At 40.6% G+C, this 12438-nt stretch overlaps 1 protein-coding gene across 1 annotated transcript; it reads right to left on the bottom strand.

The window, feature by feature from the left end:
• Nucleotides 1-2855: 2855 nt before the first annotated feature.
• LOC136861540 (uncharacterized) lies at nucleotides 2856-9504 on the bottom strand. The gene is made up of 2 exons (XM_067138828.2): nucleotides 9474-9504; nucleotides 2856-3232 (listed from the first exon to the last, which is right to left on the bottom strand). The coding sequence occupies exons 1-2, from the start codon at nucleotides 9483-9485 to the stop codon at nucleotides 3005-3007; spliced, it is 240 nt and encodes a 79-aa protein (XP_066994929.2). The 5' UTR covers nucleotides 9486-9504; the 3' UTR covers nucleotides 2856-3004.
• Between the last annotated feature and the right edge of the window lie 2934 nt (nucleotides 9505-12438).

Below are 12438 nucleotides of genomic sequence, written 5' to 3'. Positions count from 1 at the left end.
GCCTCGAATATTTTTTATGCTTTAGTCCAAAAAATTATGAATTTAAAGTTTATTCAAAAAACCGTTCCCCCATACATGTTTTCAATTTTTTTTGGCGTATTCTCTCACACATTCAAGAAACCTCGCTATCCTAACCTTCCTACAAATATAATAATAACTCTACGGCTTGGTAGCACTCTACTTGATAAATTCATTGTTTTGAAGATTGTTTTGATATGTTTAACACACGAACTGAACATGTACACTTGGGAGCAAAACAATCCGGAAACAAAGCGAGTTGGCCACACGGTAAGCGTCGCGTTGCTGTGAGCTTAAATATGGAAGATGGTGGGTTTGAATCCAACCGTCGGCAGCTTTGAAGGTGGTTTTCCATTTTTACATCAAGCAAAACCTTAATTAAGGCCATGGCCACGACATTCCTGAGTGTTCTGTCTCCCATCATTGAATCGCTGAAAACCTTTGCGACATTATACCACTAAAAAGAACACGAAAATCTGGAACATATAAAAATGGAGATTTTATGATGGAAATGAAATGTCTAACAGCCCGTGTCAATTGCTCCATTCAATACGATAGACAAGTTACTTACCTCCCACCAAAATAATTAGTGGAGGGTCACACTCAACCCATCCTCTGCATGGTTGAGTCTTCTTATTCTATTGAGATAGCCCACTTCTTATTTTCTCCAATCTATGCAAATTTCATAAAGCGAGACTACCTCTGACCCGCTCCCTTTATTTGACACCGAATGTGACTTCATTTATTGGTTCCTATTTATTTTTCTGGATTTACTTCAGGGCATTCATGGGGAGAAGCAGTAAAATCTAGGTGGCACAAAACTTAAAGAAGGAAAATAATATCGTCCCTGTTCTGCCTAAAAGGCTAATGTTACAATGCTATTCCTATCCATTATTTCCCTTAAGACTGATGACGCCTTCAAGCCACATGTTGATATTCGGCCCATCAGAACAATTTCCGTTGAGTTCATTTTCCTATGTGAGTGTGTAAACGAAAATGAACCTTACTGTACCATACTGAAAGAATGTATGTTTGCATGGCATTTACCCACTCCTAGAGTGTGATGTATTTAAGGTTCATTTTCCTTTACACACCCGCATAGGAAAATGAACTCAACCAAAATTATTCTGATGGACCGCATATTAATATATAACTGGAAGGCGTGACCAGTCTTAAGGGAAATAATGGATAGGAAGAGCATTGTAACGTTCGCCGTTTTGGCAGAACAGGGACGATATTGTTGTGATCTACGGGTATGGCCATATATTCTGCACACAAGTGTACGAATTACAAACGAACGAGCTTGTTCTCTTTATTACCTGCACACGAGATGTGTTATTAATCCAAAATGTGACTTATAATACTCCTCTTTTTCTTTTCAAAATAAGCATAAAACTTGTCTTTCCCACTACAGAAAAGTACCGAGACACACATATTTAGGTCTTAACAGATGCAGATTTAAAATAAATTGCGGGAGTGTTCTCCAGTCAAGTAACTATGAGGATTCTTCCAGCCAGGCTGTTCGTAGCTCAAACCCAGTAACTAAATGAAAGGAAAATGTACTTATAGACATGATTTGGGCTTTTGGGCTTATGCCGTGTCAAGAAAATAAGGTGAAACTCTTAACGTTTCGTAGAGAACTTTGCTCTGCATCTTCAGAAGGAAATCTCGGCTGATCCACAATAATGAGGGTTTGAATTTAAGAATGCTTTACTATTGGAGAACTGTGGTGGTACGCTCGTTCGTCACCAGGTGGCTTGCTGTATGCCGGTACAGCGCTCCAAGCGGGAGCTGACGACAATATTAAGCTCCAATTAAAGTGTTCTATCCCACTGTGTGTGCTTAGAAGTATCAGGGAGGACATCAGACGAATCAGGGACGAATGTGGTAGAAGAAAATAGAAACCAATAAAATAAAATAAAATAAAATAAAATAAAATAAAATAAAATAAAATAAAATAAAATAAAATAAACTGATATAGGCTTTTGGACTTATGCCGTGTCAAGAAAATAAAGTGTTTTAGAAGCCTTTCTCGTGAACAGTCGAGATTTTCTTCTGATGACGCAGAGCAAAGTTCTCTGCGAAACGTGAAGAATTTCACCTTATTTTCTTGACACGGCATAAGCCCAAAATCCTATATCATGTCTATAAGTACGGGCCGTGAAAGCATCAATGGCAACAAAATAAAATATAATGACATTTAAAAAAGTGAAATAAATATAACGAAAGACACCGGGATACAATAGAACTGAAGTGAAGAATGGAAAGAAAGTATGTGGAGAAAACCAGAGGATGATGAAATGAAATGGTGTAGGCCATGGCTTTTAGAGCCGGGATTGCCCGAGGACATGTTTGACTCGCCAACTGCAGGTCTTTTCATTTGACTCCCGTAGGCGACCTGCGCGCCGTGATGAGGATGAAATGATGATGAAGATGACACATACACCCAGTCCCTGTGTCAGCGAAATTAACCACCGGTGGTTAAAGTTCCCGACCCTGCAGGGAATCCAACCCGGAGCCCCTGTCGACGAAGGCCAGCACCCTAACCCTTTAGCCATGGCGCCGGACATGAGAGGATGATAATGATGTGAGACCGTGTGAGAGAGTGGGGAGTGGGGGGCATAACCAGATTAAACACGTTATGGAAGTATGACATTAACACATAGCTTGGGATGAACCAATTGTATTTGTCTGATGATACAGACAGACGAAACAGTGACTACTATATCTCTGAATTTGGTCAATGTTCTACCCACTTGGGATGCAGGGAACCCTTAGTACCACTTCGTCCGTTGGGAACAAATAATCAACATTGTTATTGAGAGTGAAAGATTTTTTATTTGGTCATACTCAGCAAACATCAATAGGAAATTTCAGTTGTTCATGTAACAAGACAAAATCGTCTTGCTACTGCAGAAGACAGAAGGAAATGAGTCATCCGACTCCACATTGTGGACTTCGGTAACTGATTGTCAATCAGGTTCTTCTATTTCCGGATGTAGAAAGCTGGCGCGTGAGCGTAAGCCGCGACAGCAGGGACAGCTAGAGGAGCAGCAATGCCGTGAAAGTTCTGGGAGATCACTTGCGAGCTGTGAGCTGTGACTACTCCGGGAGCGGCGTAGGCCACAGGAGCGGCGGCGTAAGCCAGAGGAGCGGCAGCGAGTCCGGGATTGGCGGAGACACTGCAGGCAGCCAGGGCCAGGATCACTACGCACTGTGGAAGAAGAAAAAGAATTATGTCATATGTGAAGTGCTTTTCACAAGACAAGATAATGCCAATATATTACTTCCGCTTCTGTAGCAACGATAGATTAAAGGAAAGGCTCTTGGGTTATTCCATGGATAATAGAAAATAGAGACTGGTGAGACAAAATGAAGATTATATCGATGGTCTAATTAGAAAACCTCGTATCTCTCAATGAACTTCCTATCCACTATTTCCTTTAAGATTGGTCACGCCTCCCAGCATCATAAGGATATGTACTCCATCAGAAAAATTTCGTTGTGTTCATTTTCCTACGCTGATGTACAAAGGAAAATGAACCTTAAAAACCTTTTACTGTAGGAGTGCCTAAATACGTCAAGCAAACACACATTCCTATAGTACGATAGGCAAGATTTATTTTCCTTTTACACATCGGCATAGGAAATTGTTATGATGGACTGCATATCAGTATATGGCTAGGAGGCGTGAGTGGGCCTAAGGGAAATAATTGGTAGGAAGAGCAATAGGAGATACGAGGTGTCCTAATTAGGACATCGATATAAAGACTGAAATGTTATGCAGGAGTTCAGTGCAGTAGGATAAGATGGCAACTTAGGCTATAAGAGGAATAAATTCATGAAAAGTGGAACCAAAGAAGTAGTAGCATAATTATGTCATGATGCAAATCGTCCTAATTCTTTAGTTTATACGCATGTCTCAATTGAAAATTTGTCAAACAATTTCTGTGAAAGGGGAAAATATTTTTTGAAAACCCTCCAATATATATTGCGGATATCATCAATCTACGGAGGGTCCGACCTCTTCCCTTTCCTCTTTTGGAGGGGGAGGTTGGCCAAGTGTACTTTCCACTAAAACAATGATCGACAAACTCTAAAGCCCTGTGGAGAAATCAGGCGCATTTTTTTCCTAAAATGTTAATGGAAAATTTTATACTTAACAAAACACATTTAATATAAAATGTTTGGAAAACCTAGCTATTGTTATTTATGATATCTCCGTAACGTAACGGTTAGTTCTAATAGCTTCCCTCCTCGGAGGCCCGGATTAGATTCTCGGTACTGCCAGAGATGTAATAAGTTGCAGGTCGGCTTGTATGTGGTTAACATGGCACTTGCCGCTCACCTCCATTGGGGTGTTCCTGAAAAAAACTACACCACCGGTGACGAGTTTACTGTAACTATACTATGTCGATAGTAATTGACAATCAAGTAGCGACATCTGTATGAAACGAAGATCTCAACGCTGACCATTCAGCCAATGAGTCGGACTAACAGGATAGATATTAATTGATATTTTTTATACATTCGTCTATCTGACAAGTCATTGCCGCAAACGATTGTTGGATACTAAAATAACACCACCTAAAGATAATGCGGTTATAAGGCAACCGTAAAATTCAAGTGAAATGGTCTATTGATGCAAGATGGGGCAGTGAGGTCATTTGCCATTCGATTTCCTCACTGAGTCAGAACCTCCCATTGCACCATCACTGACCGTCTGATAAACATTTTTCATAGCATCCACACGTACAAGTCGTGCTCTGAATACTATTACCCAGCCCAACACAAACATCAGCTGCTTCTATACTCTTAGAACCATACATGGCATTGACATTTGGTGAAAGCTGCATGTTGCAAGGTCCTTGCCAAGATCAATTTAAATAAGGACTACATACAACACAAAATTTTAATGTGAGAATTAAGTATTATATTTGGAATCTTAATTTGAATGCCAGATTTAAACGTCTGCATTATGGAAAATAGTCGATAAACAGGCATCAGGACAAGGGTCAGTCTCATCCGATTCTCTTCAAACCGAGACATTATTTCCTCAGGTTTATCTGTGATAATTCATGAAAGCCTTTCCCTCAACATTTTTCCGTTGTAAGTTCATATATGCTGTGTCATAATAACTATATATAGTCTTTCGTTTGATAATTGCCCATAACACGTTTGTGATAATCCTATGCATTCATACACTAAAGATAAAATACCTATGACTTAAATGATGATATAACCCTTTCATGAATAGTTAATAACAAAATTGCACTTAAATGACTATAAAATACAAATGGTTAGGAATACAAATGGAAAAAATTCTAGCACAATTCTCTAAAAAATAATTAAGCTTAAGCCATCCATGTTTCAGAGATTTCAGTTATTCGAGGTAGCATCGTCCACATTATTTAGGGGAATCGATGGGATTTATTGTAATCCTAAATATTGTGGGAACGTTTCATTTAATATATTGTATCAAGATTTAAGGTAAGCACAGAACCTGTTTGCTTAATACAAACTCAGTGCCTTAAAACTTACCAATCTTTCGAGTTATATTCATCAATATGTTGGTGGTAGTTTGATAATTAGAGAAATTTAGAACATGTCAAAAGCAGAACCGAGACTGGTTGCTTACGCATATAATAGGGTTGAAATAAGTAATTCATATATATTACATACTACGGTAAAAAGGGAATAAATTTAACAAGTGAAACAGTTCAGGTGTTTCGGACAAATAATGACAGAAAATCTTCCGAGTGAAACTGAATATAGGAGTCGCTTAGCTATGGATAAGCACGCATCTCGTAAAACAGCAATCTCCTATATGTCGGAACATGTCGCTCAGGTTAAGAAAAGCACATTGTGAAGATCTACGTGTGGCCAGTTGCAATATACTGTAGTGAGACCTGAACTTTTAACCAAGGTGATTTCAAGAATTTAGAAGCCTTTCAGATGTCGAGAAAAGAAGCTGGGTATAGAATATGACCTCTACAGATGTGCTATATCATGGTGATGAGGAACAACAGTAGATCAACCAGACCCAGAGTAGGAGGTCAACTTGGCTGGTGAACAGACTAAAACATGGCAGACTGATGGTCGATGTTCAGGGCAAGATACCTGAGAAACACCGCAGTGGATGGCCAATGCAGAGGTTGTCCACTGACACATGCTGTAGGAGATTAAAGGATGCTAAAAGAACAGCCCAGGAAACTCATCATAGAGACAAGTTAGTCGTTACACTGATTACATATGATGATTATGACGATTAATATGAAGCACTATGTGAACATTATATTCTTATTTAAATATGTTGATTATATGTACGTTGAGTAAACAGGGGTTGTAGCGTGGATCTAAAGGAAAGGGCGTATATTAGAGTTTAGTTCCAGTGTATGGGACTCTCACTAGGATTGCATGAATCATGAACTGCAAAAGATCCAAATGAAAGTAGCCTGATTGATTCTGGGTGGTTCCGATAAAAGAATAGTGTTAAGAAAATGATGCCAATTATATGCTAGGAAGACTTGTGAGAAAAGCGGCGAGCTTCTGAACTAAGTAGTATACTCCGGGTTATCAGTGGAGAGTTGTCCGACCCGTTGGCTGAATGGTCAGCGTACTGGCCTTCGGCTCAGAGGGTCCCGGGTTCGATTCTCGGCCGGGTCGAGGATTTCAACCTTCATTGGTTAATTCAAATGGCTCGGGGGCTGCGTGTTTGTGCTGTACCCAACATCCCTGTAACTCACACACCACACATAACACTATCCTCCATCACAATAACACGCAGTTCCCTACACATAGCAGATGCCGCCCACCCTCATCGGAGGGTCTGCCTTACAAGGGCTGCACCCGGCTAGAAATAGCCACACGAAATTTTTATTATAGTGGAAAGTTTATGTAGAAATGATATACAGTTTTTGAAAGTAGGAAAGCACATATTATGAAGATATTTGGTATTCAAGAGTACAAATTGGGGCAAATACTTGTTTATAGGAACAGAAAATAGGGATTGGAATAATTTACTAAGGGAGATACTCGAAAAATTTTCAACTTCTTTGATATAATTTAAGATAACATTAGGTAAAAGTTGACATGGAATCTGCCACCTGAGCTACAGTCTTAAATGTACATCAGCCAGAAGGCTGTCTGGGTCCTCAACAGCTTCACCAGCAGCTGTTATAGATGCCCTGGGCACCACTGAAAAGGCGTACAGGAATCATTAGGAGTGAGGTAGTTTTCTGTTGCTTTCCTCATCAACCCAGAAGTTGCTATTGCGTACCGGTATCGGTCTGCTAATCCCATAACATGTACGTACTAACCGACACTATGAGCAACATTTCCATTCCATTCATAAGAGAGAGTGGCTTCATTAGGAATAACATCCCTCTCAGCTGTCACTTTCATATTTTCAAAGCCAAACTTGAGACTGCCAGAGGGAAAATGAAAGTTACAAATTTATTTGTGGCCCATGCCAGAAGTCCTGTCTTGTGGTGTAGGCGAAGCGTGCCTTCCCCTTACCAGGAAGGTTGTGTGTTCTCCCAGGATGGTAATATAGTAAGTGAGATTGAATCAAGGTGTAGTAAAGCTAATGCAGTGAGCTCGCAGTTGCGATCAGCAGTATTCTGTAAGAAGGAAGTCAGCTCCCAGACGAAACTATCTTGATATCGGTCTGTTTTCAGACCAACTTTGCTTTATGGGAGCGAAAGCTGGGTGGACTCAGGATATCTTATTCATAAGTTAGAAGTAACAAACATGAAAGTAGCGAGAATGATTGCTGGTACAAACAGGTGGGAACAATGTCAGGATGGTACTCAGAATGAGGAGATAAAGGCTAATTTAGGAATGAACTCGATGGATGAAGCTGTACGCATAAACCGGCTTCGGTGGTGGGGTCATATGAGACGAATGGAGGAGGATAGGTTACCTAGGAGAATAATGGACTCTGTTATGGAGGGTAAGAGAAGTAGAGGGAGACCAAGACGACGATGGTTAGACTCGGTTTCTAACGATTTAAAGATAAGAGGTATAGAACTAAATGAGGCCACAACACTAGTTGCAAATCGAGGATTGTGGCGACGTTTAGTAAATTCTCAGAGGCTTGCAGACTGAACGCTGAAAGGCATAACAGTCTATAATGATAATGTATGTATGTATGTTTCACGAGACAGTTAATTATATCCTAACTTTCTGAGCAAGATGAAAATCCTTCGATGAACGAACTGCGGCCTTCTCAAAAGAGGCATAGACCTCATCCTTACACCACAGGGCTGGCCAACATTAAAGTACGTGCTATTTTCATGTGTAGTTAAGAGAATGTTTGCACAAATGTTGCAGCAAAAGAATGGTTGTCTGAAATGTTGGTCACCGTGGTTTTGCGGGTAGAATTTCTGACTAATGAGCTGGAATTTTTTAACTCCCTTCAAGATCCTAGTCACAGATTGGCTGGGAAGTGACTGACCCTGTTTCATGCGGATAATTGGCCAGTTGACTGATATGCTAATATTAGATGTAGCTGGAAGTGATTGTACTCGATGTCTTGTCTTAAATTTCTCCAAATACGTAATTACGAAACCTACACGTTTATTTGAGGCACATTGATGATATAGTGGTGAAGTAATTATTTCCTGTAACATTAATCTAAGTAGGAAGAGTTATGACAGAATCAGTTTAACAAGTAAATATCATGAAAGACAAGGATAAGAAAAACCTAGACCCAAGTCTAAGAACAAGTATGTTAGACTCAGCTGAGCCCTGTCATGGGCGTTTTCGACTCACAAGCCATAAATTCCTGTGAGCAAATAGATGCGATGGACAGTGAATAAGTTACATGTACAATATTTCCTTGCAAAGCAAAGCCATTTCCGCACACCGCATGAAGGCCCTTGGAGGAGTGGAAGGCAAAGGGTTCTATTATCCATAACGTCGGAACTTGGTGGGTTCCTATAATCGGCCGCATTTGCTGTCAGAAATTCACCAGATACTAACTTATGGTGCAGACTGAGTGGACCTCAGAACCTCAGAACCTCAGAACATAGAAGTGGAAATCTCATTTCTTAAATTTTTCTACTTTCTGACTGGGAATAGAACTCACGCCCTTCCACGTGAACCAAGCACGCCTTCACCATCTCGGCTAGGCAGCCCCCAGTATTGCCTTCAGTAAGTGTAAACAGAAAGCTTAGGGGTTTATGCTCTAAATAGCCACCGAAAATTATCTTTAAACTTGTCGAATAATTCAAACTTTACTTCCTAGTCTAATCGTGCAACGTTTGTTAGAATACGATTGTCTACGAGTGTAGCAAGAGAAGAACATGGAAAACCTTAAATCAGGTCCCCAGTAGGCCTATCGCCTGCCTACTATGGATAGATACAGACTGTATAATGCAGGAGATCAAATATAACGTGCTATTTCTTTCTGCTACCAGTCTGATTCAGTTAGAAACGAAAAGAGAACTTACCAGCTTGAACATGATGCTTCTCTTGCGAGTGTTGACGGGAAGAGTGAGGATGCAGTGTGTTCTACCCGTTATATACCCCGCTAACACGGTTGACACCACGCCAAGTGTGGTACTCTACTGCCAAATACATCTGCGAGAAAGTGACACGTACAGAAGGTACCGTACATGTTACATAACAGGGAGGAGCACACTTAAAAGTTTGGTAACCACTGTAAAAAATCTCGTAATAGAATGTGATGCCAACTACCGTTTATTTATTGTGTAAAACCAAATGCATTCCTGTTCAATCATTTATGTCCCTTTGAGGAGTAACCTCGGCATTAAATGGGAAAGAGTGTTTAGTTCTATGTCAGATCGTCTTCTACCCCAGGAATTAACCTGGTACTCTTATTTGATGTTGGATGTGTGAACCTCTCCAGAAGTGTATGTCTTCTTCCTCTTCTTCTGCCGAGCGAGTTAGCAGTGCGGTTAGGTTCGCGTAGTTCTGAGCTTGTGAGATGGTGGGTTCGAACCCCACTCTCAGCAGCCACGAAGATGTTTTTCTGTGGTTACCCATTTCACACCAGGCACATGTTGGGGCTGTACCTTAATTAATGAAGGCAACGGCCGCTTCCTCCCAACACATAGCCCTTTACAATCCCATTGTCGTAAGACCTATTTGTGTCGTGCGAGGTAAAAGTTAATTAATATTCTTCTTCTTCCTGGCCTTTTCCGAATTTATTGGGATCAGCTGTTGATGTGGCTTTGGCCGATTTTTACGATTGGATGCTCTTCCTGACACCTTCCTTCTGTTGACGGTTGTATTCACTTCTGCGTGTTCCAGAAGTAAATATTTCGTTTCTAAAATTTTCGACTTAATATGGAGGAATCTAATTCATTCCTTAAGGATAAACCTTTATCGCCTTTACCACCTTGTCTAGATAGCCCTTAACCCCCAGAGAATTCAAACATGGTGTCGTGTTTCGGTGACATTTGAGCTTCTAGCTGATTCGAGTGTTACTTCAACTTGCTTGTGTCAGACTCCTCATTTTCATCTTTTCTGAATGACATCCCTTGGTCAACTCTTTTTTTCTTCCTATCCTGATTGTATTAGGTTTGTGAGACCCCGATAGTAATTAATTTTCTCTCCCTTCTTGATGCTCCCCTTTGTCGAAGTGTTGAGCTCCTCTAGAGTTAGAAGAGTATAGTTCTCTAGCTGTAGGATACGTCCCTTTACACAATAATAAGCCCATCATGTAATAATAGAGTTATTTGTTTCTTTATGGTTTTCGGAGACGCCGAGGTGCCGTATTTTTCTCTGTTAGGTGCCAATAAACATGTCGACACCAAGCTGACGCATTCAAACACCTTCAAATACCACCGGACTGAGCCAGGTTCGAACCTACGAAGTTGAACTCAGAAGGCCAGTGCTCTACCGTCTGAGCTGCTCGGCCCGGAAGATCTATCATCATAGGTCTTGTTCCTATGATAACTGCCCGTATCAATCATCATAAGTCTTCCAAGAAGAAACTGAAGTACCGTAATTCTGGAAACCTGGTAGTCAAGTCTACTTCCACTTTAAACTCTGTTCTTTCAAAAACTGGGGTCGCACAATATCATTCTGTCTTCAGTCTTTCTCCTTGATCCTCAGTCTATCACATGCAAACAACTGTGGAACTACAGTAGTTAACGTGCTGACATAAAATTTTACACGTGTATATTCACCATATATGTCATAAAAATACGTACAATCTTGAGCGCTACTGATAAAATATCTTCTCTCCTGGAAGCAGGTCATAAAATAAGGGTGACAAAAATTTATAGCTCTTACACATTTATTGAGGAACAGAATGATCAGATGGTAAATACAGTATTACTAGAAGGAAAGTACAAAAAACACCAGTTGTGGCAAATATAAAATAAACAAATTTCATTGTGATAGGATGGAGCCTTGCTTCATAGTAAAGACTTCTTTCATTTTTCATGTTATCATTTTTCCGGGTCGTCTTCTATTTCGTCAGACGTCGATAAAATATTTAAGTATCCTATTGGATATGTAATTCGTGATTATATTAATGCGATAAAACTTATGTCTAGTTCATCATCGCTTTTTCCCATCATTGATTAGTTTTCGCAGTGGTAGGAAAACATTAATAATAATGTTATTTGTTTTAAGTCCCACTAACTACTCTTTTACGGTTTTCGGTGCCGGAATTTAGTCCCGCAGGAGTTCTTTTACGTGCCAGTAAATCTACCGACACGAGGCTGACGTATTTGAGCACCTTCAAATACCACCGGACTGAGCCAGGATCGAACCTGCCAAGCTGGGGTCAGAAGGCCAGCGCCTTAACCGTCTGAGCCACTCAGCCCGGCTGTAGGAAAACACTACTTCATGTTTGATTTATAATTGTCAGCCTTGATAACGTTCCGGTTAGCAGTATTAGCTGCTGCCTCGGTGGCACGGATTCGATTCCCGGCGTGTGTACGTTCATTCCTCAGCCCGAAAACTGGTTGAATCCTCAACAGCTCCACCATTGGCTGCCATAGATGGCCTAGGCATCACTGAAGAGGAGCCAGAAGTTATTACTTACCAGTCTGTCAAGCCCATTGAAATGCAGGCACCAACCGACCCTATGAGCAGTATTTTCACACCATTCATAACAGGGAGTGGCTGCATAAAGAATGGCATTACTAGCATCGCTCATACCTTAGTCAAAGCCAAGGGAAAGCCTGAGAGAGATCAATGAAAGTAACAAAATTGCTCTAGTCCATACCAGAGGACATGGTGCTCTGTAAACACTAGGTCTCACCTCCAAAGGCATTGATTCCTGGTACTGCTATTAGTTTAAGAATGGCTGGAGTGTTAGAATGTGGCTAAAATGGAACATGCAGCTCACCTCCATTCGGGGTGTACGTGGAAAGAGCTGCACTAGTTCGGGATGGGGGCACGAGTTTCCTTTAGTTAATAGTTATAATAAAATGACCA

This window comes from Anabrus simplex, chromosome 1, assembly GCF_040414725.1.
Source record: "Anabrus simplex isolate iqAnaSimp1 chromosome 1, ASM4041472v1, whole genome shotgun sequence".
NCBI classification, from domain to species: domain Eukaryota; kingdom Metazoa; phylum Arthropoda; class Insecta; order Orthoptera; family Tettigoniidae; genus Anabrus; species Anabrus simplex.
The sequence above is the reverse complement of the archived record's forward strand: the minus strand, read 5'-3'. Positions and strand labels throughout refer to the sequence as shown.